This window comes from Venturia canescens, chromosome 8 (assembly GCF_019457755.1).
Source record: "Venturia canescens isolate UGA chromosome 8, ASM1945775v1, whole genome shotgun sequence".
Lineage (NCBI taxonomy): Eukaryota > Metazoa > Arthropoda > Insecta > Hymenoptera > Ichneumonidae > Venturia > Venturia canescens.
Genome location: NC_057428.1, coordinates 16,464,304 through 16,486,508, shown reverse-complemented (window position 1 = coordinate 16,486,508; position 22,205 = coordinate 16,464,304). Strand labels below are relative to the sequence as shown.

Below are 22,205 nucleotides of genomic sequence, written 5' to 3'. Positions count from 1 at the left end.
CCCCGTATTTGACGGTTTGAGCTTCGAATACTCTCTGAATGCCTCTGAAATACACGACACGAGGATCAAGCAAGCGAGACGAGAAAGATACCAAGTTGTGACGACCACCTCCCCTCAAAACATCCTCAACTTTCGTAATCCTCTTTGCTTGAAATCCACAGGCTTGTAAACTTCACCGTTTTGCGGCCAGATCGCATACACAACCTCAAAATGCTTGCTAGCTTCCTCGTGTATTTTCCCAATGTGAAAAAGAAAGAAGAGGGGGCGGTCGAGGCATATACTCCTGTTTGATACACTGCAAGTGCAGAATATTGCATTCTCAAGTGTCACTCCTTTCATCTCTGAAACACACACCCATCGCGATGCACAGTTTGACTTTTAAGCGTGCCAGTTATGCTTTAAACCTTTTGAGTTGCTGCTTATTCGTAGAAAATCACAGTGAGCGACTTATGAAAAATTCTTTGAACGCAATGCTCCTAGCAACACTGGAGCTTTTCATTGATATACGATCACTTCTCAGGTTCAAAGAGGAATGAACATACTGCGAGAAAACATGTTTGTTCTTTGAACCAAGCCGCCTGACTGTTGGACAAACTCTTGGCAGATTCACGAATATTTGGCAGATTCGTCTTTTTTTCATTCGTCTGGATATAGTGAAAATTTCTCATAGATGACTCAACTGATTCGCCAAAGTCGAATCGTTCAAGCAACTGGTATTACGTAAGTCAGATGCCTCAAGGCGAATCTTCCGGGTGGGAAAGTCAGCCTATTTCGATGGCACTTTATTATTAACACGAATTTGTTAAGCTGCACCAAATCTTCGTTGGCTCGACGCAGATAACTTGTTTCAGTATTTACGAATTCGTTTGTCTCATCGCATAGAAACATTTTGTTGCCCTTATCGAACCAAATATTTTGGTTGAGGGATACAAAGTTTGTTTCAGTCAACAGAGTTATCTTCTCAGGCTGTCAATTCCACTTGATACAAGACTTTTCACTTCCTTGTTTCCCTATTTCATTATCGCCCGTGCTTCTATGAAACCCTACAAAAGTGTCACCCCCAGCGATTCGTTTCTGATGCACTATTGTACCGTGTTTGCACGAGCGCCCTTCTCATAGTCCTGAGGAAAATTTCAAGTGGTTAGGACCATCAGAAATCCAGGAAAACTGCCTCTGCCAGAAGCGTTGACGCACACGCGGGTGCAAGGCTGAGCGATCACCCAATCAAGCCTTCAGCCCTAGCCCGAAGCTGTTTGAGTTGGAAGATTGCAGAAGCCATGAAAATGGAATAATTTTCTTGAGGCATGTGATGTAACGATTCACCCACCAAAAGGGTAAAGTCATACTGAAACTTGGAGTTTGGGGGCCAAGTTCTAATTTGGAGAGTCTAAAAAAGATGATTTTTGGGAATTTATTTGACCTCGAAATACAACAAATCTTTCACACGTATGTGATTGTTCAATGACACAATATACATGGAAAAAAAATGCATCGAAATGTGATGAAAAATTCATGCAGCGTCCCCTGGACAAGTTCACAAAGTACTGTATCGCTTGAATACAACACAAAACTCCAATAATTTCCAATGGAAACACTGTTTCCTAGTTGAAGTTCTAGAAAACAATTGAAATTTTCGAACTTTGAAAAACCCTCACGGTTTCGAGCTGAAACTTTGTCGATTTTCGTACAATTAATGTTGTTTCCAATCACGTGGTTGACACAGGTACTATTTATTCGGTATTCGCAAAAACCTAATTTGAAGCTTGAATATTGTTGATCCTTACCCGCGCAGTCCTCACCAACTTTTAGCTTGGTAACTTCAAAAATATCATACGACGATCGATAAAGTTTCCGGAAAATACACTTTCATTCGATATACGAAAAAAAAAAAAAAAAAAAACAAAATAGAAATTGCTGAGTAAAACCTAAACTCACCTCTACACGAAGGTAAACAACATGTGGAAACGGAAGAGAATTTGATCAGAAAAATGATTTTGCCCCACAGGTCGAGACTTATCTCAGCTACGCCTTCGACATGCAGTTCCTGATCGACAACCTGCCAACGCTCGAAAAAGAATTCGCATATTTCCATGATGAGAAGACCACAGATGTCGTTGTGGGTGGGAAAACTTATAGGATGGCTCGATACTACGTGGAAAGTGATGGACCTCGCCCGGAAAGTTACAGGTGAATATTTGTTGCTTCAACCAGTGATTTGAAATGGCAAGTAAAAGAAATTTTTTTGCTGAAATCAATGAAAGGAGTTGGAAAGGGCTGTGTGTGGATAAGCGTGTGAAAAAGGGCTCATAATTTCTCTATAAATCATATTCATGATAACGTCAATCGTAAGGTCGCTTTAAATCACTAGGTCCGAGGATTTGCCTCGACAATTGTGCGGTCATTTTTCACGGCAGGGTCTCATAATACATCACAACGCAACATAATCTAAGACAAATTGCGGAGGGCGGTGAGCACACGAACCATCCGTTAAATAAGGTTGCACAAAATATGTTACAATAATTATACACACAGTGCAGCTACATAAACATAGAAAAAACCTGGAACAGGTGTAATGCCTGCATGAACTTATTAAATCGACTAGGTCAACCCCGTTTTTTCTTAACATTTGACACAAACGATGCAGAGACCTTTATTTGCTTAAAGGTGAACTGAGAACAATTTATCGATCGTATAATATACAATGGTTACAAGGTCGAACGTCTCACCTACAATTTTCTTCGTACCTCTGCACCCGAAAGACTATTTCGTCACTTCTGAATTCCTGACATTTCACGCGTTAATCCAATTTCACAATAACGCCGATCAATTTAAGCACAAATGTTGAACATTGTGAACAAGAAGTTTCATGGCAGTAGGTTTTTCGTTCGATAATTTATTCTGTTATTTAATTCTCATATGCGGTGTCATTGCCAAGCATTTGCACGATTGAAATACCAATGAACCCTTCCATGAATATCGTTTACTCGGATGTACTTAAATTATGAGATTAGATCTTTTCTCTGCGCGTACAGATTTTACAGTTCTGTGCAGTCGCAATAAATACAATTCAGTGAAATATTTTCCTATTGCTACTGTAGACGCGAGTGAATTTCTATATTAAGGCAAATTATTTGCGATACGAAAATGTAGTACATTCCAATAAGTAACGCATTTTGCGTTAAAGTTGATTTTTTTCTCGGTTTATATTCACCGATGAAACGATTGGAGCTCTAAATGAAAATCCAATTACTTTGATTGCTTCTGTGGGAAACATTTTAATTGAAAGGAAGCATTCAACGAACGGGAAACGTCACAGATTAGTTTTTACAAACAGAAAAAAATTATTTTGTTGTTTCAATTAGATTTTTTTTCTCAGGGTCAGTTAAATATAGGCCAAATATAGAAATATTGGTATTATTCGTGGCACTAAAAACTTTATTATCCCATCGAACGAGAATTCCATTCGGACCGTTTCGAAATTCCCCCTGATATTTTCGTCCATCTCAATAATGATATTTCTGAGAATTTCGATTTCCTTTATGTACACGGTATATGGACAACTGCGCAAAAGTTTGCCAATTACACTCAAAACTTTAGCAATATCTCAACCTCGTCATCGTAGAGTCAAACTATTTTAATCAACATCATGAATTTTATTCTTTTCGAGGTAGAATTTCGCAAGGTTTTCTCGACGAAGTACTTTCATCCGTTGGGCCCTCCACTGGGAACCAGCTTTCCGAACTTCCGCTCAAATTCTAACTGACCGTTCAAAAATTGTTTGCAGTCAAACGAATAATTATACCCGAAAGTCGAACTATCAACCTTCCGTGGAAAAGATGAAAAATTTAAGCTACAAAAACTTCCGTTTAGCAAACACTTTGACAATTCCAAAATCATCCTGAATTTCGGAGTCACGTCCCATTACGACGAATAATCATTGTATAAATAACACAAAAAAAATCTAGACTGAGACACGAAATCTGAATATTCGGAGCTCATAATATTTGAATTGACCTGCAAATGTTGCTGGGATTTCCATCATATTGCTCGAAATCTATATTTTCAACGAATCTGTCCTACCTTTCTGTATTTCTATCCACGACGGTGCACAACCAATCAGTGGCGTTGAGATTGACATTAAGAAACCCCGCATAGAACAGGTCCGGTTTTTAAATCTGGAGTGAACAGGGTTGTAAAAAAAATGGGTAGATATTTAGTATCGAGGCACCCATTACTAATATTTACCAAAAAAATTATTTTCATTAAAAATAATGTTGAACGCAAATAGCTTTTACGTTGCTCTTTGCTTTTTGATATGACTAGTGCTCACTGCCAAATTTCAAAGAGGCTTTACTTTCGTAGAGTTATGTCTAGGACGTTCTGCCTCAAATGAGAGGAAAGTGATAATGTGACACAGTCTAATGCACACTCCTCGATCTGACTTTCTTTTTGCTTGATAAATGTGCACTGAGAAAAAATATTTGGTCATTGAATAAAATCCCAATTAGTTGGATGGCAACCAAATTCCTATCCGAGCGCGTGCGACTCAAAAAAGTTGAAACCTTGCCGTACTCTCCAGGAGTTCAACGAGGAAAGAGAAAATATAAAAGTTCCAATAATGTGAAACGTTTTTCTTCATAAGAAATGTTGATGCCACGAAAAACAAGAACAATGCTTCTACTGAACAGAGTTTTTTTTCGCGAACACTAATGTTCCCCGTATAATTTGAGAACGTAAATTTATCTGAGTAACTCGATCTCTCCATCTCATCAAAGCGGAAAACCGAGCATATCGTACTTTTTTAGTCCCGGTGTTCACCTTGGTGTAATCTCCAAAGAGAATAGGAACGGACATTCCCCATTTTGAGAGTAAAACGAGAGCATATTTTTAAATGTATGCACCTTTCATTTTCATGCAGAGAGGATTACGAACTCGCTCAAAAGTTACCGCCCGGCACAGATCATGAGCGCTTTTATGAGGACGTGAAGGCCGGAGCTGAGAGTGGCTGGGACTTCTCATCACGTTGGTTCATATCGGCTGATGGTGGAATTGGTAATTTATCCCAGATTGAGACTCGCAACATAATACCAGTCGAGCTTAATGCACTTCTACAGAAAAACGCCAGGATGCTCGCGAAATATAACATTATGCTTGGCAACGATGCGGTGAGAAAAATGAATCATAATCTACTTTCCATTTGTCCGAAACAGCTCGACATTCGTTAAACTTATTTTCACGATCTCAATTTGCTGTCGATTCACAATTGACTAATCGACCTGCAAGATTTTCCGGATCAAATTACTTCATCGTTCCAAATTTTCGTTAGAGCAACATTGAATTAAGCTACAAAAATGTGTTCTCAAATTCTCTCTTCATAGAGATGGAAAACAAAAAGCTGAATTTAAAATCAAAGTGAGCCCGGAATGAAATTTATGCTTGACGAGCGAATGCAGAGTTTTTTACACATCACTCTCATCAGTCCGTGTATCACGACCTCGCGATAAATCATATTTCCGTAAAAACTTGCGAGTTTATCCTGAACGGCTCGAGCGCACATGTACATATTTATAACCACTACGCGGCGAGATTTTGGCGAAGAAATTTTGGCTCAAGTTTTGTGCCAAAGTGGTCCGAAAAGCTTGGCGTTAAAACATTGCAGTGGTTGGTGATTTATGGATTTTGTAGAATCGTGAAATTCGCGCCGATATAACGGAGACCATTCATTGTAGAGCAGGCCGTATAACTCCGGTGGTGAATACTGTGAGATGAGCTTACCCAACTTTAATATAGGAAAAGCTCGTGATCATAGACAAATAACAAACGATTCGTGGAGCAGCAAACATGGCTCAAACGGCTATTTCCGTGCATAAGTCGACAGAGCGCAAATAGAAAATTGTAGCCACACTGAGATAAAACATTTGTTCATCGAACAGAATCCCATTTAGTCCTAAAAAACAACGCGAATTCCAACTGCTTTTTCTTTTCTTTTTATACTTATCCTTTCGCCATTTCAACAAAAAAACTGTTCAAACTGCCATATTTCCGTCCCATCAAATGGATTTCGTTCAATAAATAAAGAATTTTTTTTTCCTCAGTGTGTGCAACTTTGCTTCTGATTTCGTGTCTTTTTTCTCACGTATGAGGCTCTATTTGATCAGCAATTCAAATCACTCTCTCGTACCGTATTTTAGCTTACACCGTAATTCGTTGTAAATGCCTGTCATCTAAGAAGATCGACAATAATTTTTCTCAATCTTTGGTTAATTGGGATTCGGAAATCTCGATTTCAAACTAGTTTCGCGAAGAAAATGTGTCAAACTGTAATCGAAGAACCGAGCAGACATTTTGAATCGAAAGTTGGTGTTAAGACGAGTTGGAAGTGAAGAAACCTTTGCGTATCCGCGCATAAATTCCCAATTTTTCGTTGAACACGTTTATGAAAGCCAAGTGCATGTCGTTTCTGAGAAAATTTCCAAGACGTACTGTGACTGTTGTGCACATCGTACTTTGCATTCATCCGAGATATTCCCGTAACTGTGCAGTTTGTAGAACTAGCGGTGAAGCCAAAGGGAAATTAGACGTCGGGTGCCGGGTTTTGAAGGAAACTCTTGAGAACATTTGCGGAAGAAAATGTAGTTGAAGCACGATAGAATGGAGAAGCCTTATCTGCAGAAATACGGAGCTTGTGATAACGTCTTAAATTTCGTGAAACAGACGTCGGAAATACAACGATCTGGAAGTGCTGCATTCGAGGGGAAAATGGAAGGGAAAACTTGTAAAAATTTGAGGGTTGGAGCGTTCTTTTCATTCAGGCAAATTTAGCATTCTCATTCACAATTTCATTCTTCATTATCAACAATTCGCGTAAAGTTCCTGCTTTCTTGTTTCCTTGACTTTCCACTTTATTATAGAAAGCAAAGTACTACGTTAGCATTGCTGAAGAATATCAACGAGGAATCGACGAGGTGTTGTGGAACGAAGAGGAAGGCATTTGGCTCGACTGGGACATGAAAAATGCACGGCATAGGAATCATTTTTATCCCACCAATCTGAGTCCACTGTACACCAGAAGTTTTGATTTTTCGAAGGCCTCGCTCTACGCTGCCAAGGCTGTAGTCTATCTCGAGAGGAACAGAATCGGTGATTTTATGGGTGAGTCACGTGTTTTTATTGTCGAAGAGAATTAAAATTTATAATGCGAAAAGTTTGGAACATAAACACAAAGTTGCTTGGCCAAGCATTCACTGAATGCGTTGGAAGATACTAAAGCTGGGAGAGCCCGAAATAATTGAAAGATAAAAATGTTTGATCCGTGAAACCGACTTTTTGTAATATTGTGTTTGTACTTTTCTTTTGCTTATCGCTTCCACTTCGACATACTGCAACCAGTTTTTTTTCGAAGCAGAAAGAATTCTAGACGATTCTCATGACTAATTCGGCTCTTGCATCTTTCATTCATCGTGACGAGAGGCCTCACAAAATTGGTCTTTTGAATCCGTGCGGATTGTAAATGACACGTAATAATACGTCCAATTTATGTATTGTGTGATCATTATCAGGTGGCATACCATCCTCTTTGCTTCATACGAGTGAGCAATGGGACTTCCCGAACGCTTGGGCACCTCTTCAATCCATAATGGTGCAGGGTCTGAGAAATACGGACGCAGAACCAGCTTTGAGTCTTGCCAGAGAACTCGCCACGCGATGGCTCAGAGCAAATTTCATTGGGTATACGGAAACTGGTGCGATGTTCGAAAAGGTCAGTCAAAATGATTAATTTAAGAAGGAGATGACTAAATGGAAAATTTAAATTGAAAGAGGAAATGGATTTTGATGGATGAACCAATCAGGAATGGAAATTAAAGGTTTTACCATTTCCTTAATTTCATTGAAAGCAAAATGAATGAGATTGCAAAATTTTCTTCGAATTTAACTTGCTCACAATTGAAAAACGGAGTAAATAGGCGTATGAACTTCTACGTATTTTTAATTGGAAAACAAGATTCGTGAATCCTGTTCGATGAATTATTCGCCAGGGCGAAATATTTCACCGCAAAGATGAGTTAGAACCGGGAAAGGGATGAAATATGGAGGAACTTTTTATTCTCCCTTTCGCTGCATCGAAGGTGAGAATAGCTGAAGAAACTAGCCCACTAAATTTGGAGCAAAGTCTCTGGAGAAACGATTCATTTCTGACGATAGAAGACAAATCTTTCGAGTAAAGATGTCTCGATGTTTGTTGAGGCCACACATTGGTGAAAAGCGATGCTAGGAAAAAAATTGAAATGGTTAACACGTCGAAGGACGGTCATAAATCTGCCCCATAAAAATATCCCCTCGCTGCTTTATTCCCTCGGAGTGATTTTTCTACCCCACCTGAAACAAAAGACAGTTTTCTTCAAGGGTGTCTCTCGAGGTCTGAAAGGAAATAGCTCCAGAGTGATCGCTCAACACACGGTTTCACTTTGGCCAATTTGACTGATTTACAGAAACTCTAAGCGTTCGAACCAAGATCAGTTCAGACAAATCGGTTACACGAAATCTAAACTCGTGTTCTGATTTCCTATTGGTCTTTGGTTGCTACCCGGTTCATCCTGTTTCCATGCTGTTTCCACGAAAGACTGATTGCTCTTTTGGGTTCCTCGGATATTTGCGCTTAGTTGGATTATCGCGGATTTGACTTTCTCACGTTACGACCGAACGCATTTGCGACCACATGTTCACGTGTCAGTAAAACCCGGCAGCGATATTCTACACACTCGGCTCGTATCACTATTGCCACTCTCGATTTCCGATGCATTTACCGTCGCGTAGGGACGACACGAATAGTTTTAGAGCGCAACGTCCGACATAAATGGCAGTGCGGATACCGATGTAGGTTAATGACGACGTCGGACGACGTTCGCAACTGACTTTTTAGAAATTATATACGGAGTCCTTCAATAAATTCTTGGGAATTAAGGAAAATCATGCGTTACTTGTGATTCTAAAGAGCAACTGAACTTTTTCGCTCTTTTCGTGATCGAAGAAACGATTCAAATTTATTCTCGCAATTATTAAAATGTTGTGTAACTTATTTGATGAGATTGATCGATTTTTAATATCGTCATAGCGGTTACAACACTTTTGACGTGTAGATATGCGGTCGACTGGCGAACGAGACGGTTTTCGAGTCGAACAGAATACCAGTTGTTGTCGCGTCGGCAAATGCTTTGTAAAATGGTTCCTCCTGCCCCTGCCAACCTCAACGTATGATCGTGCCATCTTTTTCAATGGGAAAACTTTTCTAATTGGCCTTGAACTTTGTCGAATGTAAATCAAATCAACGCCAAACCACGATTCCACCGGGCTTTCAATGTCGTTTTCATGGTAGCTGTATTAGCGGATATTTCACCGGATAATATGTAAACGACGACATTGGCTATTGTAATACCACCCTCAATTATCTTCCTATCAATTTATAGCAGCACTCCGGAAAGCGGCGTACCACCCGCTTCATCCATAATTCGTCAAGAAAATATTTCTTCCCCAATTCGAGATAATTTTCACAAGAAAACATTAATCTTGGAGTTAAGGAAGCACGATGGCGCGTTTCTCGAAGTTTTTTCGCGCATAGTTCAAGCCTGCTCCATGAAATCGTGTATTTTTTAAGGCGTGAAAATGTCGATGAATTACTTAAGCAATCTGCTACGATCAGTTGGAAAACGCTCGGACATCAAGGTTGTCGCGGCCCAATATTTATTATCTTAATCTGACGACGCTTTGAAAACGCTGCAGTAGTCTTGGATCGATATAACAATCTCCACACGTGACTACGGGCTCGTGTATGTTCCGAGCACGAATAAGCAACGTCCCAAAACCAACGAATGAATCGACTAAGAGAGTAAAGAAGCTTGGTAAACGATCAAAAGACCAACTCACTCGTTTCGGGAATCCAAATCGGAATCATAGCAAGAACGGATATTTGTTGCAGGCGAAAAAAAGCGAGCTCAACGTAATAATCACTCCAAAATTATTAGAGATGAAAAAACGATCAAAGAATATGCGACACCGGAAGGGGTGCGAGAAAAAGGTTCAACCGTGTATTTTCATTTCGAACTTGAGACTGAAATGGCAAGGGGGATGTAAAATTATGGCACCTCTGAAAATAAATGAATGAAAAAATACGATCGAGTTAATGTGAAAACACGGCAACAGCGCACAATAAAATATGTCAAGGCGTATTGACCAGATTAGATAAAAATGACTCGATCAGTATATAATTTTTATTCACCTCGAGACTCTAGAAGTTTGAAACGTTTACAGGGAAAAAAAAATCCATCTGTATCATCACTTTTTATGGAGTAAAACCTTCGAATACTTTAGTGTGCCAAAAACGTTTGGAAGACCCCGTTAATATTATTTTTGTATCTTATTTTCTGAGTATTATATACAAACTTTTGTATAGCCTTTTCCGGGCTAGCACTCGAGGGGTAAGTTTTTGTAGGTATGTACGCGCATGAATATTTTTTCAATAATCTCATGTAAAATTATTCACTTTCACTTCATTAAATAGATTAGTATATATGTATATTTATGAAAAATATAAGCTAACGTTTTCTATGAAGCTGGGAAAAAATCGGTCAAGGGAGATGATATTTATGAGATTTTGACTTTTCCCAAAATTACACTCGGCTTCGAAAAAAACCCTCACTCATCATTTTCCATGCTCATAAAAGATAATGTTTTCAGGCTGGTGGATAAAGTGTTTGGTGGGGTCGGGAGTTAAACAGCGGTTGAAAATTTATAGAGGAAGCATAAGAGTTGATAAAGGTAAAAGTGAGAAGCGAGAATAGCTTTGTCGCCATTTCGCAGAACTTGCAAACTCGGTATTCGATTCATTTCGACTGTGAAGACTTTAACACTTTATCCTCATTGATGTATGCCCCTTTGAGCGTCTCATTTTTTGTCACTTTTTGATCTAAGAATCCTGGGGGAGATGAAAAAAGCGATAAAACCGATCGAAGGGTAAATCACCGGGCTCGGTTTCCACGCGAAGAGGGTGCTTGGAATCGACACGGTCGAGAACACCCCCATGAAGGATTGACTATCCCTAAGTAGACTTGGTCAACCACTCTGAAGCAATCACTACCCATGGCGTGGTCATCGGAGAGAAGTAAGCAACGGAAAGGAAAAAAATTAAATTCCACTCCAATCTTTCTGCCTCAGGAGCGACCCTCGTGAGGTCAACCATATTTATTTATAGTTGCGCGGATAAGCACTATACATAGTTTAACCTCTCGAGTTTTCTCCCATCACTACCGGTCTTAGCCTCCGACCCTACGAGAAATGGCACTGCAGTTATTTATCAGGGGTGTAAAAAATGGGGGATCCAATGCTGGCTTATGATATCGGTGATTAAATGTTCGTAGCGAAAGCTCAAATATTTATTAACCATTAATTTTTCGATGAAATTAAAAAAAGTTCCGTTCCATTATCGCCAACGTGGAGGCTGATGAAGCAAGAGCTTTCTTCGTTACGACTACTAATGGTTCGATTCATTTTAATACTGCTCATAGAGTACGAAGAAGAACAATTATTTCATTGATATTCATCGCGCGATACTTGGAACGTCACTAGAACTGTTCATCCGTCGTCTCACAATTATTTGAGTGCACATCACACAAAATCATTATTTTTGTACTTTTTATTCGAGACACGTACCCGTCAATTTGTGTACCTACGTAGAATGGAGCTGAATAATGGGCAGAGTGAGAGGACGGAAGAAAGTAAGATTGTGGCGAAGATGGGGATGTTCGTCATTGCTATGGTGAAAAAAGAGGACTGAGAATTGGGGCGATGAGGGACCAGTAAATTGGTCGGGTCGTTCGTCAATGTACGATCACGAGAAGTTTCTCGTCACCTTTCTCCATTTATCTCTCTTCTAATGAGCAATGCAAGAAATACTTCCGGGCAACCTCAACTTTTCCACACTCTTTACCATTTGCAATAGACTGCAATAGAAATGGAGTCATTTAACGAATTCTTGTGCCAAAATTCTTCGTAATACGTCTCCAAAAAATCGACTCCGGATAGAACTGTCTTCGGTATGTAAACCGAAAAAAATCTCTCGAATATCACCAATAAAATTGACAGAGTTGCTTTTTCAATGCGGAATTAATTAAAAAATCCATTCTCGATTCGACTCTTGATAGTATGGAACGGAAGCAAGGTTTCGGCGTGTTCGAGACGCAAAGATAAGGACATGGTGGTGTGAAAAAACGTGACACGAGCGAGAATTTCGCCCTCGGAAAAGTTTCCTCCTCTTTTTTGCATCCCGACTGAGCTTCCCTTTTTCTTGGAATCGATTTTCCTCGTTCTACGACCCTCATTTTTTCCATCCATTTTTCACGCCCGCGCAGAGAGGATGCCGTGCCTTTTGTTTTCTCGATGATTCAAAATACAGCAGCATTAACTAAGACGAGTTTACTATACATTTCCATGAGGCCGAAGCGATACCTTGAGAATGTGAACAAATGAAATATGTTCTTCGCAACAGCACATACAAGCCAACGCAACGTTTCATTGCTCCCCTCCGCCTCCGCTGGCGTCACTTTTCGTCAAAACCCACTAAAAAATTCCTCAACCAAACGAACCAAAAAACTGCGTCAGACAAAACGAATACGAAGAAAAAAAGGATCATACAATAATTTCAACACTCACAAAGTATCGTGGAAACTGCTATCCTCTAATTGAACAATAATCGGATAATTTTCATTGATTCAATTATGGAATAAGGTTTCGAGAAACGGAGTAGCCGAAGCTAACTTCATCATGTCTATAGGATGCTTTTGATCGAACGCGTGAATGCTTCGATGGAACTGGTATTTGGCTAGAGATTCGTCCCTGCGCTTCGATCATTTGGTGATACAACCGGCCGGGAGGTTTGCCCAGATGAAATTGTGTGGATGACAAGACTGGACCACACGCAGATACAATAGCCTCGAGTGACTGTTGTATAATTGATACTCCTGGGTCTGACAATAGCACGATTTGCTCTACTGCGTTCTATGCATGATATCCTGACACCGGTGCTAATGTTGCTGCCAGTATCACCAGGCGGGACAGATAATAGCACTTTCTGGGATATTGCTTTCGAGCGAATCAAACACGACCGCTCGATTCTGCACGGATCAAACAAATGAGATTTTATTAGGGCCATTACATTCTGCCAGCCCTCATCGACGAAACGAAACTTTCTTCATTTTGTTTCGAGGCGACGCGCTGGACAACTTGACGTAAGGCCAGTACTTTCGTGTCGAAACATATCATTTGAAAAATCTGTTCAGTTACATTATTTTTAATCACCATCCAGAATTCCAATTTAATTTATTGTTTTAAATGACTTATCGGTCTTCGACTGAAATAAGCCATGCAACGGGAATATCAAACGCGTCCCATCGCGTCACACACTCCGATCGTTGACCTCGAAGACAAAAAACTGTCTCCTCGGTGTAGATAGAAAGAAAGAGCAAAAACGATCTTTCCCTTATTTGAATTTTCCACAATTTAATTCTCTGATCGATACGAACGTACCGATAACCCGGAGGGCGACTGAGCTATACAATAGGAAAGCGTGGGAAGCAGGAAATCCAGGAGCAAAAAAATACAACGGGAAATGCCGGAGGCCTCGAACAAATAGGGATTCTCTATTATAACGAACGATGCATTCTCTGATGGTTGATACTTATGAAAAATAGGAATATTCATATTTTCATATCCCCTTGGGCTTCGGCACTCGTCATTTTCGAAATATAACACAGTCGTATAATAATCCCATGCGCATTGTTTCTTGTTAGCGAAGTATGAAGGATAATTTGCTGAATAATTTCCTTCCTCCGAGTCGATTCGCTGGAAATCGACAATTGAAGAGGCAGCGCAGAAATTCACCTGCGACCGATAAACTAACGGACACAGTGTATTAATTATGATTATGGAAGTAATCAAAGGCTTTGTTTGCCGTATATAAATTTCATTTCTCCAAACAAAATATTTATTCTCGTCCGGCCATCACAATATTTTAGAGAGGAGACCAAATAATTAGTGAATGCTGGAACAAGTTGAGGGTCACAGTGACAAAAAACTTGCACTAAATACAGCGCGGTTATTTGCATATTGAAACGATCTTCTTGGAATTCAATCATCTTTCGATTCACATTCGTCGGAACGACATAAAAATGTAAAGATCTGTGAATAATCGATTGTCGAACAGTTCACTGTACTTTTTTTCATAACTGTCATTTTAGGTAACTGTGTCCGACAGTTGCAGAAGACGAAACCCCGTCGACTAAGGTACGAGCGTGAAATGATCTCAAAGCTATTCAATTTCTAGTGTACAATCCTTGTGCTAGGGATGATCGCTATAAGCATCAGTAGTTTAATCCACTCACTGTACTTGGGTTAGTCTCATGGTTAGTTGCGGCTGTGCAACTCCACTTGTCGATTACTATGGTACAAGTTGTCCTCTGTTCTGTTTGAGCCTTAGTCGGAAGCTTTGAACACCTCTGCAATGTTATACACCCACGTCGTGAAGCGTTTCACAAACCGTTTATATCGTTGCCTATTCTGCTGTTGTATTTTTGAAAACCGCTTCTTGTCTTAACCATGCAAACGCAAATGTAACTCAATATTTGTCTGAACGAAGAAACATGAAATGTTTCATTGATAAAGTATAACCTCGCTTTGCAAATCATATTTTAACGTTGGCTTCGTGGCAATTTGTATTCGAATATCGATTGGATCGTGTACTGACAAAAATGAAAAGTATAAAGACCTTGGGAGATGCTTGATACTTTTCCGTGCTCATTTTTTGGCAGGAAAATGTTGACTCTGTGCAACACGAACATCCAAGACGTGTGTTGAGTTTATACGCGATGATAAATCAACATTATTAAGCGTTTCGACTCGATTGCGAGATTGCTAAATCTCTTTTAAAAACAAACGATTGAGTTAGCTGTTTCAAGAAGGTTGAGCAAATATTCACTTTCATTTCAATAAAATAATGAACTCTCATTGCCAAACTAGCGGACGAAAAGAAAAGCATTGATCTCTCGAAGGATCGTTTACACAAGTTTGATATTCCTTCCCAAATAACGCTTGAATGGGGACGTTTACATTGAATTGAAAGATAATTCAAAGTGTTAAATTGTTTCATAAGATCTCGATCATAAATACTTGAAACTTTGTGGAAAAAAAAAGAATTTTTTTTGTCTTTTTACTTTTTTTGCTTTTCTTAATATGCCGGGAATCTGAAGTCATTTAAAAGTGATTTCGACCAGACAAATTTGCTTGTACTCCCCCGTAGATTATCTGTGCCACGACCATGACGTGCAATCCTCCTCCCTCACTTTTTTGCCTCCCTGTTTCTTTTTCTCCATCTCTTGTTCGAGTCTCCTATTCGGAGAGAAGGTTTTGCCCATTCCGAAGCTCGAAAACATATTCAAATGTATTCGACTTGCTCCTCCAAAAGCACCGGCTAACGTGAGTCGTAAACACTGAAATTTATCTCCGGCTTTCTCGTCATTGGAGATAAGGAAGCCCCGCACAAATGAGGACTTGTAACTGTTACTTAAATCACTAATTTTTATATTTTCCATAGTATATAACACAAAAAACTCGTTTTGTCAAGCATGCATTTCTGATTATGAAATAATTTTCACAAAGGACTGTGTTTTCTGTATATTAACTCCACAATTTCTTAGACTTTTGATAAAAACATTCTATTCCATCGCAGGATCGAAAAAAAAAAAATTGAAAAATGATCTGAATTAATAATTTTTCATTCATAAGACCCCGCAAGTTTTCAAGCTTGCTCATAATCATAATATACATTTACGTTTCTTCGAATTAACTACGCTTAATGGATTCTCGAGCACTCTCATTGCGCAATCTTTCTGAGGTTGGAAATGTCTGCTCCCCCTCGCAGTTTACATTTTTAAGAGGGGCGAAAAACCAACGACGACCACCCTGCTGTCTCGTTGGACTCTCGTCCGTTGCCAATTCCAAGTCTTAATCGACTTCAAAACGAGATAAGCGTGTTTTCACATTTCAGATAAAATAAAGTACGGATTGAAAATTCAGCATGGCATTTTTTGTACGATCCATGAAAGAGAAAATCCAGTTTTAACGTCTTCTAATATATTGCACTGTACTTCGTAACCCATTTCTAAATGAGACCTACTTTAAAACACGAGAGCTGAGAGTGAAAGTTGCTTTTATGGCCAATATCAAGTAATGATGATGTTGACATTATGGAATTTCGCGAAGCCATTTTTTTCCACTGACTCCGAAGAATCGAACAGTTTGGAGTGAAAAGTTCGAGGATCGAGATCTTTCGAAAGTAATTATGTATGAAAAGAACTTTTACTCGTAGCTCAACTTTTCTCGACTTTCGTGCCCTCTTATCCCGCTTCCCTTGCTAATCTCCCACGAGAGAATGATAGTCGGGTATATAAATCGAGCTTCATTCAGAAAAAAAGTTGAGATTTATAAAAAAAAAGTTCATCCCCTGATAGATCGAAGACGCGGCTGATCCGATGTGTGTTAGAACGAGGATGGGACGCAAAATTTTACACCCCAACGACATACCCCTGCTCTTTACCTTTTTTTATCCGAATGGATATTTGTTTGATGCTTTTCTTCGTCAAATCTTGCAATCTACAATATGATATTAAAGCATCTCGAATCTCCATGTTTTGGCACGCCAATGAATGCTCTTTCTTTTAATTCGCTTTCTTTTTTTATTTTCTTAATTTTCTTAATTTTTTCATTCTTTCTTTTTTCTTACTTTGTTACTTCACTTCTTACTTAATTTTCGAGAAAAATTTTACATCTTTTGAGCACATACCAGTTGTTCATGGTTTGAATATAGCAAGGAGTTGAACATGGATCTATCATCAAATCATTGTTCTCGATGGTTAATCCGTCTCTTGTGTTTCAGTATGACGCTGAAGTCCCTGGCAGATATGGAGGCGGCGGCGAATACCATGTGCAGACTGGATTTGGCTGGACCAACGGAGTTGTTATAGAATTCCTGGACATTTATCCCAACGCCACATCCAGCGATGCGCTGTAAAGCCCATGCGATGTAATCAGAATGGTACGTTTATTTTTTCCTCATTTTCAACTGCCTAGAATAGTTTGAACTCTCGTAGGAGCTTGATGAGTCAAAATTTGGTTTGAGCAAGGCTGGTCCTTCGCGACTCTCAAATGTGAAGCAAGCCAATAAGAATTTTCCAAAAATATTTCAAGCGTCACATCTGCTGCAAGTGCTCGTTAGGATTGTACTTTGATAAATCAAGATCCAAAACCGTTCTAAAAAGTCTGGGAGATCTCTGCACAGCTTCGAGTCCCACACTCGGACGGATTGCTCTCTCTCTCTCGCCGTGGTGGCCTCCCCATCAGCAGTGGACTGATTGGCTCATTGTGTCTTAGCTGACCTCAGCTTCCTCAGCGTTCTCAGTGCCCACTTTCGTCCGGAGCTTTGGCGAATGCGATGCAGTGAAGAATGAGTCGGCTGCAACCGCACATTTGACATAGAAACTTAAAAAAAACATCCTCTTCGTTCCTGTAACTCTCGTGGCTGTAGCCATTGTGATCATCTCGAAATCACAATAGAAATTATCTGCAGTTGATCGATGGACGAGCAATAGTCTCTCACTGAAGTTACCATGGAAAGTATGAAGATAAAATTCGGTAGAAAAAAGCTTTAATTAATCAATCGAAAACAAATTACAGAGCTTGGCTAAACAAATTATTCTCGCATGAACTCCTGAAGCCGCGTTAACTTCGGGGCCGATCAATCAAGCCATCGGACGATAATATTTGATCGAAGGAAAAGTAAATTGCATTAAAGGAGGATCGAAGAATATCCAAGTGAAAAGCAGCAGTAAAATATGGAAGGAAATAGTGGTTTTCACAGGCTCCTGGTAATTCGAATACATGAACGAATTTAATAAATTACTTCTAAATCTTCTAAAAGCCGCATACATGTGCGATTAATTAACGCGAGGAATAGCCCATCATCTACAAGTTTACTGCAAGATTTTACTCGTTTTTTGCCGGAGGCTGTCACTCTTGCAAGTTCTCGGTATCGTAATATCGTTGAAAAGTTTTTTACTGGCTTTTTACTCGAACGAGCCTGTCGTTAGTGCTCTATATAAATTTATGTACGCAGAGTGCGACAGCTGATTACTAGGAGAATTCTAGCAAGAATTGGATTTATCGATTACTCGAAAGCAATAGATTCATAGAAATTTAGCTGCCGCTGCATTAAGCGACGATCAATTCACTATAACTTGCATCAAACTTGCGTCGAGCACACCAGTTTTATTAAATTTTCAATAAAAAAGTAAATATGAAATGCATTCGAATGTCTCAATAATCCGCTCTTAGTGAAATGAGTTCAGTGGGAATATTGCAATAAACGTTTTTTTTTCAACAATCATAAATTCAAATTGGATACAAGTTTTCGGAAATTGAGGTTTTTGCTCGGCGCTGAGATTGTTGAGCGGAAAATGAATGACAGTTTTTGCATTAGCGAAATTGTGTAAAAGTTCATTCGCGTTTAAAACGATCATCCCTTGCTCTATACAAGCATTCTTCTGTTTTTCTACGCTGCTACGTCCATTGATATGTGCCAGGCATTTCAGACGGAGCTTTCCACTTCAAATGCTCGAAAACATCAAAAAACAAGACACTTGGATATCAATCCCGGAATACCCTGCCGACGCAACTGGAAAAGCTTCTACTTCCCGTAAACAAAGCCAAGCTCGAATAGATTAACAGTGAAATATATTTTTAGATATCTCTGGCTAGCTACATTTGCGATTACTCTCGTTAAAGATGCAATCGCAGCTTCTACTTATCCCAACATTCAATTACTACGCATAACACAAGAACGTGAGCATGTAGGAAGCTTAAAATTATTACGTTTGTTTCCAAATCCTAATCCAGTGGAATAAATCATTAACGATCGATGTGTTTTCATAAATGCACACACGTGGATAACCCTATAACTTAATCGATTTATGCAAAAACAGGGCGTTCCATTGGAACTCATTAGCGTGACATTCCAATTATTACGCTTCCCTTCGATTTCTTGATAAATCTAGTTGGATCATGGATGATTTTTCAAGAAAATGCTCCGAAAAGATGTTTACCATTCTGCATGGTAATATATTAATGAATGAATAAATACGCATAAATGAAAACATAATTCTAATTAAAAAATGTATAAAACTTCATGTTCGACCACCCCTCAAATTAATCATCTCGTTGATTTATATTTGCAGAATTTCCTCAACTCATATTGGACCAGTGGATCCACGTATTCTCGCAGCACAAGGACTAAAAACGCTTCTCGCATTCGATCATTACCGAAGTAATAACGAAGAGTGAAAATTAAGAAAACTTTGATTTACCGACGGAGCGATGGTACACTTTTTGTAAAAACAAAATCCATCCTAATGGCACGAATTCGAGGTACAAAATTTGAAGCTTCGAATGATACACAAATTCGGGATAATTGTGTGGACTCGCGTAATTCATTAAATAAATTTAACACATTGAAACAAGCGAGCAGAAAAGAAACAATGAATTGGAACACTTTTTGATAAATTGTATGATACAAATAATGCAACACCTATACGTAGTAGCTTTTTATACATGTAGTGGATCTTCGATTAGCTCTGATTAGTAATTTTGAAAAAAAATCAGTATTCTTATCGTTAAAACCGAGCATGTGTTTATAAAAAAAAAGAGAAGAGAGAGAGAGAGAGAGACCGAGAGAGATAGTGCGTGTTGCTAGTACAACACACTGTTAAAATTATTTGTAAATTAGTTCTTTATTCAATTCCATCCTTAGATTCAATGCTTACAATAAAATTCATGTTATCTCTGTGTATGTGTTTCAGTTCACCGATACCTTTCCCCATTGTCGTAGCCAAGCTTAACGAAGTCTTTCAAGACGACGTTGAACGATGTCGTAATCGTGCCTTGCACTCTCATTCGGGTCACTGAAATGCATTGACCCAAATTTGTATTATGTTCGAAAACTGCTAGCAAAGTCGAGAAAAATGTTATCCTTCGATTGAGATCATTTGATCGGAGTGTATAAATTAAAAAATGGAGATTTGTTGGCATCGCGAACACCGCGAATAAAGCCGAGTCCAATTCCAATCTTAAAAGACATTTTCAGCTCAGAATTCTCGGACGACGGTTGGAATATTAACGATTTGAAGAGACGGTAAAACATTGAGAATATGCAAATTGTAAGAAAATTCAACTCTTTGTATGTCTATGTAATAATAAACGAAATTACGTTCTCTGCCAGCTGCTGAAGCCAAGATGGATGGTTCAATTAATTCCGGTCTCCTGCCAGTCAACCAAGCTGCAATTTTTTGCATCGGTGACGAAGATTCCAACGCGTAAATGGAGACTCTGAAATACATTTTTTCTCGTGCTAATAATAGATTAAAAAGTGGAGCTGAGACACGGAAAAATGACAAAACCGCTGGGAATTTATATCGTTTTAATATTTCTCTTTCGTCGTACTTTTTCTCGTGTCGACCCTTTGTCAATGGTAAATGACAAACACCGTAACCCCTTATGACGTCATGACCGAAAAAGTCCATACCATATATCGAGAGAACTAGTTGTGGCCCTGCAATTGACAAGCGTAACTAATCGATAACTATACGCTCGATCGTTTTAATCCTGGAATAAACAGTTGGAGGCGTTTATGCGAGCAAAACGCACGCGTCAAAGGTCGAATCGTTTAATTAGCAATCATGATTCTCTGTGCTTGAGCAGTCCGAGCTCCACGCAAATTCCCACCGAATAATGTCGACCAACGTCGCTACAACTTGTTACGTCAACTTGAGCAGGACAACCAAGCCTTTCGTAAGCCACAAGAATAAATAATCTTTAATGATCTTTGTCAAATGCTTCTTAAACATCCTATTTGTGGCTATGAGTAGGAGAAAAGTGCAAATAAAAAGCCTCGAAATTTACGTGCTCATGAAAATTCATGCGACCGAAACAGGCGAACAATGCTTTATACACGATGACTGTCTTGGGAATGTTTTTCCGTAGTACAAATTGCACAGTTATTCGCATTGGTGCATAAATTAATGCAGTTTCAACTTGCATTTTACTCGATCATGAGTTACCACAATACTCATCAACTATTGTTAGTTCGCGTACTTTTATTGTTTTTCATCGTTTTCCTGATGAAAAATTTTCATTGAAGAGAATCAACGTCATATAAAATATGAACAGTGTGTTACTTTTTCAAGCGTTCACTATCAAATTCGATGGAGAAAATTAGGAAAACTTCATCAACTGATTCTTCAAGCTCTAATGAGACTTTTTCCAAAATTATTCCATTGCGTGAGTATAAAAGATTCATATTTACTCGAGTGTCGACTTACAACCGTGGGGATTTGTCGATCTGAAGGTTATGTCGACCGGAAAGTTCCAAACGGCTAGACGTCTAACGTCGTTACTACATTTACTCATTTGCGTTAAACCCTCTTCGATGCCCTGAAAAACAAAGGAGAATTGATCCTTCTTTTTTAATGCTCAAAATATTCCCAATGGGAAGTATTCTACAGATGTGTAAATCGACACAATTTAAAGTGAAAATACTAGAGTATTCTACAGAAATTAAATCACTCATACTCGACTTTGAACTTGAACACCGGAATTCATTGAGGTCATATGATTAATACTACGATTATGTTCCACAGTCATTGTAGTTTAATTCAGATGCTATGAGAATTCGAGTGATTAAAATATCGATAATTGCATATTTTGATTTTTTTTTGTTTCTCGGTTGGGAAATAAAATATTGATATTCTTACCGCAACGACGTTCCATTGATTTCCAAAATGATATCCGTACTTGCAATAAGCGTTATCAATTTCATAAAATTCACCAAATTCAATCGATCCTGTTACACAGACATAAAATTCACCGGCCGCTGACATATTTCCATTTTCTCTTTCCCATCTACCATTTCTAGTTATTTAATCATATTATTTTTTCACTATCTTCGTTGCACCCGCAGATTCCATTGATAATTTTCTTATAAAATACTCTCGACGTCGAATGTATGAAAAAAACAGTGCCACCGCATCTCTCTTCGTGCTCTTTATACGTTCAGA

General features: G+C 38.9%; 2 protein-coding genes across 6 annotated transcripts in view; one reads left to right on the top strand and one right to left on the bottom strand.

The window, feature by feature from the left end:
• The window catches only part of LOC122414369 (trehalase-like), a 58,254-nt gene extending 38,316 nt beyond the window's left edge, over positions 1-19,938 (top strand). For 2 of the 5 annotated variants that reach the window (XM_043425587.1, XM_043425585.1), the window contains 6 exons: positions 2,006-2,187; positions 4,919-5,165; positions 6,912-7,152; positions 7,560-7,759; positions 16,979-17,137; positions 19,332-19,938. In XM_043425587.1, the coding sequence (XP_043281522.1) occupies positions 2,006-2,187; positions 4,919-5,165; positions 6,912-7,152; positions 7,560-7,759; positions 16,979-17,113 (1,005 nt within the window). In that variant the 3' untranslated portion in view covers positions 17,114-17,137; positions 19,332-19,938. Of the gene's footprint in view, positions 1-2,005; positions 2,188-4,918; positions 5,166-6,911; positions 7,153-7,559; positions 7,760-16,978; positions 17,138-17,380; positions 19,211-19,331 lie in introns of all 5 variants that reach the window. The other 3 variants (XR_006261754.1, XR_006261753.1, XR_006261752.1) reach the window with 3 other exon arrangements.
• On the bottom strand, positions 19,859-22,205 carry LOC122414370 (B9 domain-containing protein 1-like). Its single transcript, XM_043425588.1, has 5 exons — positions 21,903-22,205; positions 21,471-21,582; positions 20,593-20,701; positions 20,360-20,478; positions 19,859-20,054 (listed from the first exon to the last, which is right to left on the bottom strand). The coding sequence occupies exons 1-5, from the start codon at positions 22,026-22,028 to the stop codon at positions 19,954-19,956; spliced, it is 567 nt and encodes a 188-aa protein (XP_043281523.1). The 5' UTR covers positions 22,029-22,205; the 3' UTR covers positions 19,859-19,953.

What these genes read in the sequence shown, in the direction of transcription:
- LOC122414370 (XM_043425588.1), bottom strand. Translation starts at nt 22,028, where the DNA reads ATGTCAGCGGCCGGTGAATTTTATGTCTGTGTAACAGGATCGATTGAA. An exon ending in ATCAATGGAACGTCGTTGCG is followed by an intron (nt 21,583 to 21,902) that starts GTAAGAATATCA and finishes TTTGTTTTTCAG; the next exon opens with GGCATCGAAGAGGGTTTAAC. An exon ending in ATCGACAAATCCCCACGGTT is followed by an intron (nt 20,702 to 21,470) that starts GTAAGTCGACAC and finishes TGTCAATTGCAG; the next exon opens with GGCCACAACTAGTTCTCTCG.